The 20,949-nt window shown below is 43.8% G+C and overlaps 1 protein-coding gene across 7 annotated transcripts in view; it reads right to left on the bottom strand.

The window, feature by feature from the left end:
- SEMA4D (semaphorin 4D) overlaps positions 1-20,949 on the bottom strand; it is a 140,218-nt gene that overhangs the window by 65,401 nt on the left and 53,868 nt on the right. For 6 of the 7 annotated variants that reach the window (XM_048503037.1, XM_048503038.1, XM_048503039.1 and 3 more), the window contains exons 2-3: positions 11,520-11,622; positions 347-733 (exon numbers count right to left, since the gene is read on the bottom strand). In XM_048503037.1, coding sequence (XP_048358994.1) covers positions 347-437 — 91 coding nt within the window. In that variant the 5' untranslated portion in view covers positions 438-733; positions 11,520-11,622. The remainder of the gene's footprint in view (positions 1-346; positions 734-11,519; positions 11,623-20,949) is intronic. The other variant, XM_048503036.1, reaches the window with a different exon arrangement.

The raw sequence follows: 20,949 nt of genomic DNA, 5'->3' as shown, positions 1-20,949 counted from the left end.
ATAGAAAAGGTCTTTGCTTTTCTATTTTATTTCTTTTCTCCCGGAAAGAAATGCAATGGCCTGAATAACTTTTTAAATAAAGTTCAACTGAACTCACATTTCCGTCTTCAGACACAATGAATTCTTAAAGTGTTCTTATCAGAGAGTAAACCTGAACTCCCTACTCCAAGCCCCTGTTAAAAAAACAGTTCAAAGGGCTATTTTATGTTAATTGAACAGAATCTAAAATCTCCTAGTTGCCTAGAAAAGAACCCCTAAACTAATGTTTTGATAAATTATATCAGTGAGGAACTCACTGAATTACTGTATATTCACAAATATCTTCACCTGACATGACTGTTCTTACCTTTGTGTTCCCATGTGATCCGAGGCACTGGACCAAATGCTATTGTCATTCCAATTAAAAAACTCAGAGCACTAAATAGAACGAGAGCCATGATAAGTATTTTTCTTCTGTGAAAGTAGACAGGGAACTACAGAAGCAAATGTTCATTTGGTGGAAAAATGCCTTCGAAGTTTCGAGAGTTTTTGAAAATACCAAATTGGTTAAACAAAAAATGTGTAGCAGATCTCTTGCAAGGACGTTTCCAAATTTATATTATTGGACAGGTCACTTCCCCCAGTGACCATGTGTTCGCCACAATACCGAACAGAAAGAACTTTCAGAAAAAACCACAACGCCTCTTCTTCTTCTTGAACACATTCTTCTGCTATGGTAGGATACTATAAAAACCTGCAAGGAACAAGAGCAGCAAGGTAAAAGGAAGGAAGTGGTCATCAGTTAAAGATCAACGGTTTGCGAGTCTTTCCTTGATTTTATGAAAGGAAACAGCCAACGTACAGCATACAGGAAGGTATTAATACAGTTAACATTCATATAAGCCTATTACAAACAAGCATTTACAGAAAAAACACAAGATGCCACATTGTTTAAATTCAAGGTGCATTTTAATATTTTGGCAAAAGACAAAAATAAAATCATGCAATGTTAAACAGAGGTTTTGGCTACTGACAGCTTGATGTCCTTTTTTCAGCCTAAAAGTTTCTAAAGAACTCTGTGCATCCTTATCTCCTTTTAAAATCGGGTTTCCAGTCCAAACATTTGTAAAGATAAAATGCTGCCTCAAACTGGTGAAATGACTAGAATTTTAAATGTATTTAGGATTGACAGCTTACTGGAGAAAGAAAAATGGCCTGCCCTTTAGTAGAGATGTAATTGGATGTTATTCATGCCATTAAAAGCTTCTGAGCCCAATTTCCATATATAGATTAAATGAATAGGATATATTTCTCCAGGTCTGTTGGCAACTATAGTCCCAAAGCATTAACTTCATCTTATAAAACTCAACATTAACCACAGAAGGAGCTCCATATCTATCTTCTTTTTAATCATGCTGCAGAGTAAAATAGAGCCCATTAATTAATATTTAAGTGTGGTCCAATCTTCAGAAAGATAAAACTGCAGATTGTGGCCATACAGACTGCAAACAGATGATTCTGCACATGTAGAAAAGAATGCAGATCTGCAGAAACAGCCGAAAACTAAAAAAGATACCAATAGCACACTTTCGTTCCTTCTGGAAGAGAATTATTTTAACAACTGGTTCTGGTGGTGGGATTCAAATAATTTAACAACTGGTTGTTTACAAGCAACATTTTAACAACCGGTTCTGCCAAAGTGGTGCAAACCTGCTGAATCCCACCACTGGTTTTAATGGTCATAACCATCACTTGGGGTTGAACTCTCAAATAAACTGGCAGCTAATGCAGTTGTTTCAAAATAGGTGAAATAGACTCCTATTGACTAAATATTGCCAAAAATCAGGCGGCAGCATTCAGAACCTCCTGAACTGCATTCATGTCTTTCTGTGAAGCTGGAATAACCCTTTCCCTTCTTGAAATTAGCTGCCAGGTTGCCTCCCTCCTCCCAACACTAATTCTCTACATTCTGATATGCTTTGAGCATGACAAAGTGATAAAATATGTCACATATAGTCAGTATGACAGTACACAAAAATATGCTGGACTTTTTTCAAAAAGCTACCTGTATATTCGTGTATAAGTTAACCTGAATATAAGTCGAGGCACCTAATTTTACCACAAAAAACTGGGAAAACTTACTGACTCGCGTATAAGTTGAGGGTGGGAAATGCAGCAGCTACTGGTAAATTTCAAAAATAAAAATAGATACCAATAAAATTACACTAATTGAGACATCAGTAGCTTAAATGTTTTTGAATATTTATTTCAAAGAAAAAAAGGAAAATAGCTCTGTAAGCCCTGATTCTCCCTTTAAATCCACTCAGGGTGCTTTAAAGGGAGAATCTGGGAAAAATTTGAGGGTGCCTGTTAGGGGAGGAATGTTTATGTTAGCAGTACCAACATTTCAGAGTGTCTTTAGGAGACCCTCCTGATGATACCAGCCAGGTTTGGTGAAGGTTGGTTCAGGGGGTCCAAAGTTATGGACCCTTAAAAGGATAGCCCCATCTGCTATTAGCTTCCATTGGAAACAATGGGGGATGGGAGCACCCACTTTGGGGATCCATAACTTTGGATCCCCTGAACCAAACATCACCAAACCTGGCTCGCTTCAGAAAGAGATTATCCTGATGATACCACCCAGGTTTAGTGAAGTTTGGTTCAAGGGCTCCAAAGTTATGGACCCTCAAAATGTAGCTCCACTTACTATTAGCTCCCATTGGAAACAATGGGGGATGGGACACTCCCTTTGGGGGTCCATAACTTTGGACCCCCTGAACCAAACTTCACCAAACCTGGGTGGTATCATCAGGAGTGTCACCTGATAATACCCTGAAATTTTGGTGCCGCTAGCCTAAAAACTGCGCCCCCTGGCGGCCAACAAATTAAAAACCCTAAAATATTTTTTAAGATACACCTCACTCGTGTATAAGTCAAGGGGGGCTTCTCAAAGGAACACAATTTTCCCAAGAGTTAAATGTATTATATTCTGTACTGAAAAAGCTCTTTTAAAAATTGTACACTTGGCCACCAAATATTGCCTATTAGTTAAAAAGTCTTGTCAGGCTTGATTCTGCCATTCTGTTTACTACTCAAAACTGAGATGGTCCCCAACAATTTCAATTCCAAATATACTGAGTCAGCTAGACAGTTATTGTGTCTGTGAAAATATGCCTCTTTGTTCTAGACATTACAGTTCATTTTTCATTTTCTGGTCTCTGTGAAAGGTAAGCCAGCTGAAGATGGTAACCATAGCAACTAGAACCTACTGAGGCACCCTGACATCAAGATAGATACTTAGCAATATCTTTCTATCTGTATCTGTAATCTAAAGGGAATTAATGCTCCTGCTCTGCTGCACAGGAAGTGACATGTTGCATCCAGTCACTTCCTAGATCACTGCCTGTGCCACTTCATGTTTCTTTTGTCCTTCACCAAGAACATCCCACATTAGTGGAAAGTAGCAAATTTATTTATTTATTTGCTTGATTGTATTTGCCTTTCTCCCCAATTAGAAACTGAAGTAGCTTACATCATTCTCCACTCCTCCATCTCAACTTTGAAAAACCTCTGTAAGGCAGGCTGAAAGTGGTCAAAGATTATCCAGCAAGCTTCGATGACAGAATGGGGACAGAACCTACAACTACCATAACCTAGCCTAACCACTACACCTCTCTGGCATTTAGCTTAACTTTCTTTTTAACTGGCAGTTAAAATGAGCAACGTGTCCATGGGAATGGGTACAATGCTGTAGGAGAGGTTTACAGGGTAAAAGATTCTATCAGTCATTCAGGTCCCAACATATCTTTTCTGCTGGCCTTATCTTCAACTTTATGTTTCTCCTCTGCTGCTGAATTTTACTTCATATCAATTGGGCTTCTTGTCTCCACTTCCTTTGTAGAATTTGTCCAGTTTCCTTGGCTCTCTCTTATACCGAATATCTAGGATATCAATACTGCAATTTTCCCAAAACATACTTTACCCCAAACAGCCTTTCTTAATTCTTCCTCTCCTACCTATTACTTTCTTATTAATGTATTTATTCAGGCTATTTCTGTGCTACCACTTTAGAGTTATCCTTGAGTAGTTTACAATTAAAACAATGTAACAATATAAAAACAAGCCATCAAAAAACAAACCATTAGACATTAACAGAGTAAAAACTATCCATAAAACAGAACCAGTCTGTTTTAAAAGCTGGTAAGATAAAACCTCTAATTAAAACTTGGGTTAAAAATTATTTTGGCTTGACATGTAACAGAAAGCAAAATACTAGCCAGGCTAACCTCAAGGCTAGAGGCAAGGTGCAACAATAATGCTAAGGAAGAGAATTTTTTAAAACCCAGTCTTCTTTTAAATCACAGTCACACTGACTTAAAAATGTATCAAGAAAATAACAATGGAACTACATAAAAGCATATCAGGAAATAATAATGGAACCAGTCTAAATCTAAATCTGGCTTCTAAACCAAAATAAATAAATAAATAAATCATACATGAAAACAGAAAGGCAAAAGAGAATAATAATGCTTATTAGAGGTTCTACATGAAATATGCAAAGGCATTAAAAACAGACAAATCACTTAGGCTTCAATTTTTGTGTCACAAGTTCTGTGTTACTATGTAATCTTCTATTGCACATTTGAAATCAGAAAAGTGGATATGGGATGTGCAGCTCCCTCTCAGAAATTTGTTTGTCTTCACTATTGTGCAGTGGCTCAATAGCAACCCTAATAATCTTTGTGTCAAGAGAAATTAGTATGTGTCCCCAGAACATACAGCAGGTACAGCTAGAAGTGCTGTGCACTGAAGACAATCTGTCAGCTTCAAAGTCTATTGATGAATTCCACAAAATATAGTTTGCTGGAGTAATTAATTTTATTACACAACTTTGTGTTTAACATAGCATCTTGCAGACTGAACACAAGATTAGTTATGTCAAAAGCATAATGTTAACCACATGGTATGGAAAAGATATATTCATTCCATGCTGGCAAAGACACCCTTTTCATAGTCCTATTAAACCCCATCCAAAGAATGGCAGATATTGGCTTTTCCAATCCAATGGCAGATATTGGCTTTTCCAATCCAGAACATGGGGAAGATGTTATAAAATTCTATTTCTATTTATCTACATTTATTGCCTCCCTTTTCCACAGTCTCGGGGCCTGTTACAATAAAAAACATACAACTGTAAAATCACAACAGTAAAAATTCAACAACAGTAAATCACAATAAAACCCCATCCTAAAAACCCAAACACAATCTAAAATCTCCCATACCCACCCCCCAAAAAGGGAGGGGTGTATGGACATCTCAGTAGGCCCCTCCCAGCGAGGAAAGTCAGCCAAACACCTAGGTGAAAAGGATAGTCTTCACCGAGTGCTCCAAAAGAGTAGGGGCCTGGTGAACCTCAGGATGGCAAGCATTCTACAGCATAGGGGCCACTGTAGGAAAAGGCATTTATCCCCCCCTTACCTCTGAAGGTGGGCCTCCCCCTTTGATCTCAGTACCTGTGCAGGAGTATATGGCCGAATTCACTCTCTCAGGTACCCAGGACCGAAGCCATGTAGGGCTTTATAGGTTAGCACCCAACACTTTGAATTGAGCCTGGTAGCACACCAGAAGCCAATGCAGACTCCTCAGAATAGGGGTGATATGATCCCAGTGTGAAGCCTTGGTTAGCAGACAATCTGTCATATTCTGCATCAGCTAGAGCTAATGCAGAAATACCAGTCGCACAAAATGCTGCAAGGTGGCAAAATTAGCCAATTTTGTCCCATTCTCTCCAGTATCAATTGAAGGAGAGCCCATCCTCAAGAAGTACTGATTTCCAGGTGCATGTCATGGTTCCAGCTATCTATACTATTGACAAATATGATTTGTGAGCAAAGATTATACTGTTCAAAATTCAAGGAATTCTTTGAAGGTCTTCTAAGTAAATACAGGTATGGGATGAAAGGAGAAAGCACGTATAGTTCTTCAGCAAATAACTACTAACTCATGAAGGCAATGAACTAGAATACTCCACCCAATATTTTTTTAAAGAAACCTTCCCATGTAAAATGAACTGCCCATCAAGAAAAAGAGTCCTGAATTCTTGCCATATGCCAATTAAATATATGCATGGAAATTCTGATAATTATTAATGCTCCACCTACTTAAATTGTAAACTGTTAAACTGTTCTATGAGAGCTGTGCCAATTTTGTTTCTGAAGACATGGCTTGATTTTCCAGAACTTTTATATTGGATTTGTGGTCAGCTCATTAATGCACAGAATACGGTTCCTACGTATCTCCTTTTGCTTATTCAGCATGCTGTACAGCTACAGTATGAATAAATATTATTATTCATGAACCAGCACACAATGTGGCAGTTGGCTGCTTCTTAATAAAAATCCTCTGACAACTTTTTCTTTGCCAGGAGCTTATTTAATGTGCCCCTTGGGGATGCAGAGTACTTTTTCTCAGGTATGTGCACCAAGCCCAAGTGATGTGATCTAGGGCAAAAAGCCAAGATAGTGCAATTCACATCCCGTTCCACTTGGCTGCTAAGGAAAAAAGCCTTTGGTTGAAAACTTATGCTAATAAGGCTGCTTGGAAAGCTTCCATTACACCTTAAACAGATATAATAATTTTGTTGAAGTGACTTTCTGTGATAATGGGTGTGCTTTATTAATCCCATTTCTAGTGTTTTCCAATTAAGTAGCATAATTTCCAGTTATTTAAATGCAACTGCAAACAAAGCAAACTCAACTTGATTTATGTGTATGTGTGTGGGGGAAGCCAGTGGTTATTACAGCTGTAGTTGAGAAGACCACACCTTTTAAAGCTGCTGTTCTGAATTTGCTAAAGATAAAATGTGTAAGCGCTACGTAAAATCCAGCAAAATGCAGAAACATTTGCCAGAAACACAGTAGCTAATTAAAGCTTACACCTATTATTAAAGTTTACTCCTATGAATAAACTGCAGCTTGATCTAAAGTAGGAGTAAGTTGCACAACTGCCTATCTATGAGCATTTTCAGGTTATGTTCTACACTGTGTGGTACCACTGTTGCTACACATATTTATTCAAACAATAAAGCAGGTGTTAGGGAAGTCCTACCCTCACTGATCTTCCAGCAGTCCCCCTTGGGCTGCATTCATACAAAGATGCATAGGATTAAATATATTAGTAAAGGTAACTTTTCTCAGATATTTTGAGCTATTTTTTAGATATTTTGAGCTAGATATGACCTACCACTGAAGTTGATATACTGGCCAGGGACCCACTCATGACTGGTATGCTGCACACAAATTAGCCAAAGCTGGAATATATCCTGCCACATATTTCCAAGGAAAAGACACTTTTGTCATTAGGGTATTTTGATGTCGAGTGGTTGTCTTGACATTTGGGAGGGTTCACTGATCTCCAGAAACAAAATCTCTGTATAGATGACCTGTCATCACCCTGATTGACTACATGAGGAAGAAGAGCAGACATAAGCACACTGGCCCCACCTCCCATACAATGACACTGCTTTCAAAATGTTGCTGACCATGGAGAGAGTATTCCTATAGAAGTGGTGGTGAACCTTTGGCACGGATGCCAGAGGTGGCACTCAAAGTCCTCTCTGTGGGCACGCGTAAACAGAGTGCCCCCCCCACCCCACATCTAGGCTGGCCTGGGCTGCTGGGCTCGATTATTAGCATTAAATCTAAGACCTAGTTTTGGGGAAGCAGTGTAGGTAACCCTGTTAAGCGCTGTTAAACCCCACTGATTTTCATGCAAAGAACAAAAGCGCAATCCTTTACCTGGGAATAAGCTCAGTTGCTGGCAATGGGGCTTGCTTCTGAGTAAACCCTCCTAGGGTCGTGATTCACCCGTTGGAAAAAATGCACGGTTGCTTCAAAGCAAAGCCACTGACTACCACCAAGCTTACTCCTGAGTAACGCATGCCGGAGCCAACCGTTTTTTCTAAACTAAAACCTCAGTATTCAGGTTAAATTGCTGTGTTGGCACTTTGCGATAAATAAGTGGGTTTTGGGTGGCAGTTTGGGCACTCGGACTCAAAAAGGTTCGCCATCACTGTCCTATAGGCACTTCCTCCACACATTCATTCTGTGTATGTGATTTGGTAACTGCGCAGAAGCCAGCCAGTCCACTCATGCCTATACTTCCTCTATGCCCATGCTCCCTCAGTGTATGAATAGGTCATCTGTACAGTGCTAAACTCAAGGAATTCAGTGGAAGTGAGAAAGTCCTGCTCTCCTACAAGATTTTATTTGGTGCAAGCCACTATCTCTATCATTCACCTCAAGAGAAACAGGGGTAACTAATGTATAATTATCCAGCAGTAATTTAAATTCCAGTGTGAGCACACAATTAATTTGCTAAAATATTCACAAAAACAAAGTCTCTTTGTACCTTCCCAGGATTTAACTGACCATTTGAATGGTCACTCTTGGAGCACACAGCAGGTTTAGTTACAGAAGTTTGCGAATAGCTGACAGAAAACAAAATGTTCTCTACCAATTTATGTTGCTCAAATTCCTGTAACAAGGCACTCAGAATTTTTGGGGAGACGTCTGTCAAGATGGGTGAGGGGTCTGAAGTTAAACATCACATCCCGACAGACATTTGGAGCCAAGAAATATCCCATAAGTAATGTACTACTGTGTAAATACTATAGCCTTTTCAGACAAGTGGCTGCAGCAGACAATTATTTCAAATAAAATCCCAACACTATAATTGTTTAATTATATGGTTGTCAAAGCCACAAATAACTTCTCTGAGGAGTATAAAGTTCAATACACACTGACAAGTTTTAATGATTTTTAGCTGAACTGGTTCTGCTGACAGGCAAAGCAGCAGTATTTTTCATCTGTCAAAAGAAATTACTGTTAATTTGTTTGGAAAGCACCCCTGCCCCACTCCTTTGTCTGCTTTTTCCAAACATTCAGTGTACCAGTCAGGATACCCAGCTTTTCATAATAGACACTTATTGCTACTGCTGCTGCCCCTACCCAAACAAATAAACTAAATGTATAAAAAGTAGTGTATGTGTGTGTCCACGGTGTGGGGGAAGCTTTCCTACTGATGCATCATTCTTCTTAAAACATCACCCATTAACTTGTGAGTCACAACTTGAACATATTCTAAACGTAACAGAATTGTAACAGTGCCACTACCATCACTAACATTGAAAGGCGCTACAAAGGGACTTGACTAGATTAACTCTGCAAAAGATGACATTGTAAGAAACCTAGGGGTATTTGTTTCTCAGCTTGCATTTTGGGGAAATGAAAGAAAAAAATAGCAGCATTGTTTGGACTTAGAAATGCTATCTAAGCATCAACATAAGCAGGGGAAAGATAGGAGTCCTTCTCTTCATCAGAAAAAGGTTGAAATTCCACCACCACCCCTACGGCTATGCGCAGACAGAAAGTGGGACAGTGTCAACCCCCATGTTCAGACAGTAACTTGCTTGATGGATTCAAGGATTTTATTGAAGACATGAGAGTAACAGCAAAAAACAGTTCTGGCGTGAAGGCGCCCAAACTGTTGATAATATGTTGCAGCAATCCCCACCCCCCATGTGAACCAAAGCAACAGTAAGAGTCCAGCTTGAGAACTTGTTCCAACCACAGAGCTTCAAGGGCAAGAATCAGATAAGAACCTGCAAAGCAAAAAACACAGCTCATCCCCACAGCTCCCCTCCCCTCATAGGAATGGCATCCTGACAGACAGCATGGAAGGTGGATCCAGATGAACAAAAAATTGCTACTCTAGAGTAGACCAAAAGTTGGCAAAAAGTGTGGAGTCCCAAGGAAAACGTGATCTCCCTGAGAGGCAGGAAAAATACTGGAGAAATGGAGTCCGGTCACCAAATGGGAAGTGACGAAATACCTTTTCCTGCCTCCCTCCCACTGCAAGATGTCCTCCGCCTCCAGGAAAAGGGATGTATGGTAAGGCCACAAGATGTTTGCTAGAATCCACTCTGAAAACAGTAAACTACTTGCAAATTAAATTTCAAGTGCCTCAGTGCACAGGGTCAAGTTGTCAGGAGAATCTGGGCCTAAGCTCCTTTTATTAGATGAGGATCACTGCACGTGTTACAACACAAAGACAAGTCTGACTATCTTTGGAACACCAAGCCCTCCACTGTGTTTTGCCAAGAGGCAAATTGTTCTTTTTACACTAGGAATTTCAAAAACAATGAAATCACATCAATGGTAGAAGGAAAGCAGTTTTTGTTTACAAACTATAAGCTTAAACAGAGAATCACAGAAGAGTATACCCATGGTCCTTTCAGCTGCTGGAATCTCGAACACAGCAGTGGGTTAACTCCTTGATTTGGCCAAAGTGCTCTGAACTGTTCCAAAGTTAGTCTGAAATAAGGTTAAAAGGAAAAAGAGCCCCCCCCCCCAATTTAAATACTATTATGTATGTGTGTGTGTGATATTTTAACGCCTGGTACTTAGCCATGGAAGGGAGCTCAAGGCTGAGTGACTCCTAGCATTCCAGTGCCAGGTGCATAACTCCCCCTAGACTCCCAAAAGTACATACAGATAAAAGAAAAGGTATATTTTCAGAGAGAAACTCAGCACCAGTAACTCCTTCCAGCCTGAAGGTTTCACAGAGCAATCTCAGGGACAGAAGGAGAAATTTGTGTTTCACCTCTATTACCTTCTCGATATTACCATTATCTCCCACAATGCCACTACAAATGGACATCTGGGAAATAATAGGCACTATTAAAACAATATGCACAAGCAATCATACTTTGGATGAATGTGAACAATAAAACTGAATAAAGATACACTTTATAATAGAATTTGTATTAAGAGAAGGTATGGGAGCAGGAGACTGTAAGTGGTCAGCAGGAACACATGAGAAGGGGGGAAATGTTTGCAGAACATGAATGCAACATAGAATACATTTGGTAGTGGGAAGCTGGAGCATTTTGCAAATACTACCTACACTATTTCAAGTACCCATGAAGGCTATGTATCTTTGGTATCCAAGTCAACTGACATTGTTCCCCTTCGGGGAAGAGGCGGCCTATAAATCTAAAATATAAATAAATAAAATAAATAAAATGTAATATGTGTCATATTTTTATAATATGGACACACACACACTGCTAAGTTACGATTCTCATTCAACCATTTGACATGGTTCATATGCTATTTGTATGGAATAAAAGCTGGTATTTAAATACTCCAGCAAAAGACAAAAAAACTGATTGTTTACCTGATAAGCACAAGAGTTCACATTCAAATTAAATATTACCCCTTTGAGAGAGAGATGGGAAAATCACTTTGTGAGTGTCTTAATCATTTTAAAAGGCATTGATAAAATTGGACCAAGGAGCCATGTCTAATACATAGTTTGTATAATGGTGATAGCTCATCAGCACCAGCAGGGTTAAATTAAGAAGACCAACTTAAATTTCATACTATCAATTAATTCACTTATTTGGCAAAGATGTGACAAATATCTACAAAGACAAAGAAAACAATTTGAGGTGGGGGAAAATAATAACAATACAATACCTGTCACCATCTGGAACTTTTCATTTTTTGTACATCAGGAATTAGCTACCTCAAAGAACGTTTTTCTGGATTGTTCAACACTGTAGCTCAGAAGCTTTCAGCACTGTAATTTTAAAAAATCAACAAAAATCTAATTACTATGCTTGTTTCTATTTTAGAAATGGAACATTTCTGATTAAGTGCTAGTTAAAGGTGTCTTGTTACCAATTGTTATCACATCTCTTTTCAAACTGAAATAGAATAATAGGAACACAGAATGCTAGATCTTTAAAGTTTCTAATGATTATTAACAAACTTTTCAATACCAGACGCTATCTGAATTCAGTGTTTAATATTAAAGCTAGAAATTCCAAAATTCTCACAAGCCTGGAGGGTGTACCCTCTAGATACTGAACAGTCCATCTCAGATCCCAAATTGTCTGCCTGAGATGCCTGCCTCAGTGAAGCAAAGATTGCTCTGCAAACTACAGAATAAAGTTACATCTGTAAGGGTGTCACCCTGTCCTGCATTCAATTTGATAACTTGGAAGATTGGGATAAACTCCCAGATAAAGCAGTCACAACATGGTTTAGCAACCTTATCAGATGCTCAACCCTGAATATGCCAAAAATGCAGCCTGTACTGGTTCTGTCAGAGGGCCCCACTCTGGTGTAGAGATGAGCAGGAGGCAGACTGGAAATTCAGGTGGATTCCGCATGGGCCAAAAACAGCGGTGTGAAAACGGTGTAAACCCTTTTACACTGTTTTAAACCATTTTACACCGTTTTCACATTGCTGTTTTTGGCCCATGCGGAATTTGCCTAAGAGCGGCTTATTCAGCCCAAACATTCTCCACCCCCATCCCCACCCCCATCCAATAAAGCCTCACGTAGATACAACCAGACAATCCCAGTTAATACATGATTTGTGACATGAAGGTTGTGAGATGCAGTATGTTGTTTGAAATGCATTCTAGAGCTCAACAATGGAGTCATTCATTCAAAGTAAAAACATAATTTATTATACACTTCTCTATAACGTCAGTAATCAAGAACCATTGTCCTTGGCACCACATGTAGGGAGGGCATCTCTAGCATTTAAAAAAATGCAGAACCATCATAGAGACAAAGACATATTTGACAGACATATTATATTAAAGTTTAGTGATAAGGGAATAAGAGGACAGCAAGACAGCAACCTCATAAATACACTGGGAGAAGAAAACTGAATCCAATATAAGTCAATTACAACATTTCTACCAGATCAAAATAATTTCTTAATGGCTTATGTACCTTTCCCAAGTCCTTGTGGTGACCAAGGCTGAAAGGTCAGCTGCTCCAATGATCTAATGTAGCAAAAGCCATTTTAGAGCAGGGCGCTTTCATTGCCAGATGCTTTTAAAGCTACTTAATTCGTAATTAAGCCTGCAGTTAATGTTACCCTACCATGGTGGGGCTTTCAAACTAGATTTAAGGTAGAATTTTCAAACCATTTTTTCCAGCTATTTCACAAGTAACAGAGCTTCTGCAATAATCACACCATTAAGTACTTCAACAATGGTATCCGGACTGCCAACAGTGGTATCTGGTTGCATTAATTCATGACAGGATAGACTGTAAATAGTACGAAACAGCTGTTGCCCGGAGGACTAAGATCTGCAGTGCTAAGCTGAACCCAAGGCAAGAAAGAAAAAAAGTTACCTCATTACCAAGTCAAAGCTTTTAAGAGGAGAAAGGTGATTGCTTTTCCGTTTGAGTTTTCCCCAAGTTTTGGTATTTAAGAAATGAAACAATGAAAGAGTAACTAAGAAAACAGTGAAAGTGACATACAATTATTTAGTATATTACTATTCTGTCCTAAGAAATGTCTTGCTCCACACACACAAAAACACACACAAAATCATGAACCCTACACAAAAATTAAGTCATCTGCTAGATCCACACTTTTAACTACTAAGAGTCAAATTATACATCATGTTGGCCACAAGTCCAACCAGTGACCGCCTATGGCATTTTGAAAGGAAAATTAGCTATCTGAAAATTGCCCCAAAGGCCTGATTTTGATTGGATCTGCACTGTGACAGCACTGGGCAACCTAGTCTCCCCCGTTTCAAGTGCTGAAATAGTTTCAGAACTTGAGAAGACATGGATGGGGACAAAATGATCAACTGAAGTCAATGCAATATGGGCCCAATCAATGAGCTATGGTCATTGTAAGTCGGGTCCTGGAATAGATCTGAAACAACAGTAAGACTGCAGTAACGTGGATGAAAAACCACACCCTGAGTTACTTGTCAGGGCCTCTACAGAAGACACAAAATAGAAGCATTTCTGCATCTAACTGCCCCATCAAAAGGGTTCCAGCGGCTGGAGACGGTACTGTTGCCACATCACCCCCTGAGAACTTCCAGACAATGCATGGAGGCAGCCAACATAAAGAACTAAAATGTGCCTTCATTCCAGAAGAATGTGACATTTCCTCTCAGTCCTCCAATTTGTTCCATCAAAGCAGGTAAAATGTCTCCAAGATTAAAAATCTTCAATTCTGCAAGGATGAAATCCAGAAGTGAGAGAGAAAAAGCTTCATTTCAATACTTTTTAATGCAGTTTTTTTTAAAAAAAATTATGTAGCTACAAAACTATTAGATGGTGAAGCAGCCATCCTACCAAGTTCATAAACAAAGAAAAATAAGAGAAATATGAAAAGATAGATTGTCACCTCAGTCCCCCATACATTTAACTCCAATACAAACTATGACCACAGTGAAAAGGAGGGCAATGCTGCAGATGTTTTTCCTTTTTGGTTACTGCAGCCATTTGAGAGAGCTCCTTCTTGGGCTACCAGTCAGTCCAATGGCTGGAGGTACCCTCTCCCGAGTCCTCTATGTGGCTTGTAGAGGAAAGGTAACCCCCCTCCTGAGAGTCGCCCTTGTTGCCTCTGCAGCTAATTAAGAGAAAGTCTCCCTGGGGAGGAGAATTCTCAGGTCGCCATTTTGGCACGAAGCTGCAACTTTTAAGGCAGGAAAATCCAAATGTCAAAAAAGACATCCCTACTAGAGTTTCTGAAGGCAATTTCTACCCCACTAACAAGAAACAAGGGGTGGGGAAACAAACAGGCTTAAGACATACACAAACACAAGTAAAAAGGTCAGAAGAAAGGAGTCAGACTGAGGAGTTGAAAGAATCCATGCACTCCCTGTCGAGGCAAGAAAAATACTGGTCAAAATGGAGTCCAAGCCTCAACAGGAAGTGACAGTTTTCTTTTTCCTGCCTCCCTGAGTAAGGGCGAGAATCATCCAACAAGATGTCCTCTGCCTACAGGAGAAAAGGCAGAGAAACCTCTGGAGGTACACTAATGCCGTTACAATGCTGGGGGCGGGGAAAACCCTCACTTCCCAAAAGCACTGAATTCAGGGCAGATAACTGTGGAAGACCACATAAATCACAATGGACAACACTATCACAGCCAACCTACCCCTATGCAATTTTGTTAAAAAAAATTTCAAATCTTTCAGGGCTATGTTGTACTGCTGCACGACTTCCAGTGAGAACACCTGTGAATAGCAGAATGTCACTGACAGGGAAAACAACTGAAAGGATCCATCAACTGTGTCGAGTTTTGCTAGGAAAAAAGGTCATTTGGGAGGAGAATAGCAGCTAAAATGTGCTTGTGGTAGTGGCTATGCCAGAGAAGCCTTACTCACCTCTATCAATTTAGAACTCTGCCCCCTGTGCAACCAGGAAAAGAGGAGCATATGCTCAAATGCTTTATTCACAGATTGCTTTTCTATCATTGAATACCACCACTGGCTTCCTGCCATCCCAGAAATCAAACCAGATAAATTAAAGCTATTCATAGTTTTCAAGATAATTTGTCACACTTACACATAGTAGCCCAATGGGAACTGAATCTCTGGACAACTTTACAGATTTCACATTAAATCCAATTCCTTGCATTTCCCTTTTGAGACACATCTGCTTAGAAAGAAGGGTGTGAGTATAGTTGATGCAGTTACTTTGTGAAAGACCAAATACAGGGGGCGTGAACAGAAAAGTTATCTATAAAATCCTAACTGGCCAAATCATTCCATGCCTAGCTTATTCTGAATTCCAGGTAACCCACATATCATCAGATTCATTACAGCATCAATGCTGAGAGTGCAATCTATACAAGGAAGGAAGGGAATTTAGCCCCCCAGAAAGGGCAGCAGTCTCACAAGTGGTGTCCTGCATTTAACAGCCACGCCAGATCTGTGGGATGGCCTTCCTTAAAATAATCCACCCAAGCTATAAAGTCATAAACTGGAGATCAGTTTTTCCCCTAAATCTTCATGATTTTTAACTGATGGTGTTTTCTTTTCATCCTTTTAATAGCTATGATTTCAGTCCAAATGTACCAAGAAGCTTTTCTTAAATTATTTCTCCACTTCTGTAGATTTTTTCCACACATATACACAGTCATGTGATTAAGAACTCTGCATCTCACCATTAAATGAGAACAAAAACAAACTGCTAATTATTTTGGCAACTGTGACTGCACCAACAGGGATGGAAGTGGGGGTGGGGAGAATCAATTTGAATATAAATGACTAAAAGCCTGGAACAACTTAAATAGAATAGCATAATAACATTCATGAAAGGAAACTCCGTTTTTGGGAAAAGGCTTGGCTATATAAATTAAAGCAACCTTTCAGTTTCAGTATAAAAGCAGGAATTATTACACCTTTACTGTGCCATGTTCAAAAAGTGCCAGGACAAAAGTGTACCAGTAAATGAAATTCCAAGAAACAATTAATGCATTTATAAACCCTTACACTCATTTCACTTCCAGTTTATGTCACTTTGTTAGAAAAAACTGATATACACCCAACTGCCAAGCCCTACATGATACAACTGCTCATTAATTTCAATCCCATTATTAAATAAAAGCTCTGGGAAAATAATAGGTATTTTGAAGTGCCCCAGAAAATTTGGAAGCTTAAAAACAGACTTTACATAGAAGAAATGCTTAAAACCTGTGTTAACTTAAGTTTGCAACCCAGCTATGAACATGTATATAACTATAACTAACTTCAGAATCTAAAAGCTACACTTAACCTTGTAACGTATTTTAAGAACGACATAATAAAAATAAACCCATTCCTATTAATACAAAACTGAACCAGATAACCTATATGTAGGTTTGTCTCACTCTTCCACCCTAACAGATATGCGTGTGTATAAATATGTATTACACACGTTTCAACTGTAGATGTAACTTTAAATGAGCTGACTGGGTAGAATATCTCATAGTGTATGTATATGCACACCTTGCATGCTTTCTTCTTTTAGCACAGCACTGGGCTTGAGAAGCTATTCTGGCCGTCACCTGGCTGTCACTAGCAAATGTCTTTAAAAATGCACATCTCCTGCTCAAGAGGTTTTGGTCATGGAGTGTCAGGGAACGTTATACAGTTCAATGGCTACAGGAAAAACAGAACAACAGAAGTATGATAGGGCAACTTCTTGTGAGGGAAGCGAAAGGCCTCAGCTTGAGGAACTGCGCAAAAAAAATCAAACCTAATTGAATCCTCTTTGCTTTGTGTAGTCAGATATCTGAACATTCTATGGCCTGGTTTCCATAATTATGGCTAGATATTCTTTAGTCACAGTAGGGCATGGGAAGTTCCTTCTTCTGTAGACATAATGTAACATGAAACTCTTTTTTCAGCCGGGGGGGGGGGGGGTTGGGATTCTAAGAGGTGCTGGTTAAATCAGCCTCTATTTAATGCAAAATGGGTAGATGGGGGTGCACAGTGGGAGATTATGTCCCACTGCATGTATGAAATTTCTGATAGTATTGTCAACAAATCTCAACTTTCACAGAATTATGAAATGAATTGTAATGGATATACACATTACAGTAGTTTTGGAGAAATAAATCCCCTTAGCAAACGAGGTTAGATATTCAGATACTTCCTTTCCCTTATTAACTGTCACTTCTTAACTTTTGGCTAGTAAGTGAAGAACATTTTTGGGTACATTTCTATTTATTTGTATCTTGTTTGTCTTAAAGGAATGCCACGAGTTAAATAACAGTACAGTTTAAACAATGCTACCTTTACAGAAATGGGGTGGGGAAAAATGGGTTTGCATGTGTAAAGTGCCATCAAGTTGCCGCCAACTTATGGTGGCCTTGTAGGACTTTCAAGGCAAGAGACTTGCAGAGGTAGTTTGCCATAGCCTTCCTCCATATAGCAACCCTGGTATTCTTTAGTGGTCTCCTATCCAATTACTAACCAGGGCCTACCTTGCTTAGCTTCTGAGATATGATGAGACCAGGCTGTAGAAAAGGTGGGATTGCAAATATTTTAAATGAATACATTTGATCCCCAAATAAAATAATAAAACCCACCAGGTATATCACGTCAGGTACAAACAAGTTAATTATAAAATGGCTTCACCTAGGACTTAATACATCACTGCAGATCCCTCCCATCTGTTGCTGCCAGACCTATTGCCGCCATAGGAGATGGTATGGGAGTAACTGCTTCTGGCCCATCGCCAGCTTCCTTCTAATCCCACAAAATTGTCCTCACCATTTCACTTTTCTGGAACACTCTGAGCTTACTGGCTGTCAGACCAAAGACACCAGAATTAGCATGACTTAACAGATAAAAAAATTCAAATGACTATCATGCAGGTAGATAGCTATACATTATGGACAATCCTCAGTATACTTCCTAGACAACTGTAAAATGAATACAGTCCTCACCACTTGGAATATGCTTCACATATTGCACATCACATTAAGTACAAAAGTCAGATATGAAATTAGATAGCATGGGGAGCAGAGGTGGGGGAGAACAGGCATTCATCTTCCTTATATAAAGGCAATACACAGATGACTGCCACGCACACAAGAAAATATTCCATTCCAGTCTTCTATATAAAAACATCAGTGTTTAGCAAGAACATTCTTCTCTATATTAAAAAGTGCACAAAGGACACTTGCAATCACCAAAAGAAAACAAAGCCTGTTTTGAACTATCTACTTATTTGTTTTTCCTACCAACAAAAGAGAAAAAAAAAGATACAAAAGGAATTTTTTCTTATTAGGCAAAAGCAATGAATAGGAAAATAAACTAAAAGGAGGAGGAGGAGGATTAGAGATTTAACTCTCTGTAAAAAAACAAATTTTAAAAAGGAACAGGGGACATTACTTTGACTTCAACAGAATATTCTGTTAATGCTCAAAAAGTTGAAAAACGGTCCATTGGGCACTTACCGTGAAGGGCCCTTCTCCTGGTGGGCCAGGAGTCCATCTCGAGTGGGTGTTTCTCAACCTTCTGTTAGGGAGGCAGGTCTAATTTTTCAATTTCCTGTCCCTGGCTCCTCCTCCACCTTGTCTCCAGTACCGACTGTCAAAGCAGTGAATTAGATATAACGAAAAAGGTAAGGGACAGGAAGGAATAGATAACTACGCTCCTTGTAACTGAGCGAACTGTTGCTAAACTAACTATAGCAATAACTACAATTATAACTGTAACTGAGTCCCGAAGGACGGAACTCCTCTGATGCTCTCTGCTCAATAGTGCTATGCCTTGAGTGAAGAGTGATATGTGCAAAGATTTAGAACACATCCTGATTGAATTGACGGCAAGGGAGGGCCGAGATGGACTCCTGGCCCACCAGGAGAAGGGCCCTTCACGGTAAGTGCCCAATGGACCTGGGGGGGGGGGGTGGGGGGGGGGGGGGGTGGGGGGGGGGGGGGGTGGGGGGGGGGGGGGGTGGGGGGGGGGGGGGGTGGGGGGGGGGGGGGGTGGGGGGGGGGGGGGGTGGGGGGGGGGGGGGGTGGGGGGGGGGGGGGGTGGGGGGGGGGGGGGGTGGGGGGGGGGGGGGGTGGGGGGGGGGGGGGGTGGGGGGGGGGGGGGGTGGGGGGGGGGGGGGGTGGGGGGGGGGGGGGGTGGGGGGGGGGGGGGGTGGGGGGGGGGGGGGGTGGGGGGGGGGGGGGGTGGGGGGGGGGGGGGGTGGGGGGGGGGGGGGGTGGGGGGGGGGGGGGGTGGGGGGGGGGGGGGGTGGGGGGGGGGGGGGGTGGGGGGGGGGGGGGGTGGGGGGGGGGGGGGGTGGGGGGGGGGGGGGGTGGGGGGGGGGGGGGGTGGGGGGGGGGGGGGGTGGGGGGGGGGGGGGGTGGGGGGGGGGGGGGGTGGGGGGGGGGGGGGGTGGGGGGGGGGGGGGGTGGGGGGGGGGGGGGGTGGGGGGGGGGGGGGGTGGGGGGGGGGGGGGGTGGGGGGGGGGGGGGGTGGGGGGGGGGGGGGGTGGGGGGGGGGGGGGGTGGGGGGGGGGGGGGGTGGGGGGGGGGGGGGGTGGGGGGGGGGGGGGGTGGGGGGGGGGGGGGGTGGGGGGGGGGGGGGGTGGGGGGGGGGGGGGGTGGGGGGGGGGGGGGGTGGGGGGGGGGGGGGGTGGGGGGGGGGGGGGGTGGGGGGGGGGGGGGGTGGGGGGGGGGGGGGGTGGGGGGGGGGGGGGGTGGGGGGGGGGGGGGGTGGGGGGGGGGGGGGGTGGGGGGGGGGGGGGGTGGGGGGGGGGGGGGGTGGGGGGGGGGGGGGGTGGGGGGGGGGGGGGGTGGGGGGGGGGGGGGGTGGGGGGGGGGGGGGGTGGGGGGGGGGGGGGGTGGGGGGGGGGGGGGGTGGGGGGGGGGGGGGGTGGGGGGGGGGGGGGGTGGGGGGGGGGGGGGGTGGGGGGGGGGGGGGGTGGGGGGGGGGGGGGGTGGGGGGGGGGGGGGGTGGGGGGGGGGGGGGGTGGGGGGGGGGGGGGGTGGGGGGGGGGGGGGGTGGGGGGGGGGGGGGGTGGGGGGGGGGGGGGGTGGGGGGGGGGGGGGGTGGGGGGGGGGGGGGGTGGGGGGGGGGGGGGGTGGGGGGGGGGGGGGGTGGGGGGGGGGGGGGGTGGGGGGGGGGGGGGGTGGGGGGGGGGGGGGGTGGGGGGGGGGGGGGGTGGGGGGGGGGGGGGGTGGGGGGGGGGGGGGGTGGGGGGGGGGGGGGGTGGGGGGGGGGGGGGGTGGGGGGGGGGGGGGGTGGGGGGGGGGGGGGGTGGGGGGGGGGGGGGGTGGGGGGGGGGGGGGGTGGGGGGGGGGGGGGGTGGGGGGGGGGGGGGGTGGGGGGGGGGGGGGGTGGGGGGGGGGGGGGGTGGGGGGGGGGGGGGGTGGGGGGGGGGGGGGGTGGGGGGGGGGGGGGGTGGGGGGGGGGGGGGGTGGGGGGGGGGGGGGGTGGGGGGGGGGGGGGGTGGGGGGGGGGGGGGGTGGGGGGGGGGGGGGGTGGGGGGGGGGGGGGGTGGGGGGGGGGGGGGGTGGGGGGGGGGGGGGGTGGGGGGGGGGGGGGGTGGGGGGGGGGGGGGGTGGGGGGGGGGGGGGGTGGGGGGGGGGGGGGGTGGGGGGGGGGGGGGGTGGGGGGGGGGGGGGGTGGGGGGGGGGGGGGGT

The sequence above is a fragment of the Sphaerodactylus townsendi genome, linkage group LG07 (genome assembly GCF_021028975.2).
Source record: "Sphaerodactylus townsendi isolate TG3544 linkage group LG07, MPM_Stown_v2.3, whole genome shotgun sequence".
Lineage (NCBI taxonomy): Eukaryota > Metazoa > Chordata > Lepidosauria > Squamata > Sphaerodactylidae > Sphaerodactylus > Sphaerodactylus townsendi.
Note: the sequence above shows the minus strand (reverse complement) of the source record. Positions and strands in the feature narration are given on the sequence as shown.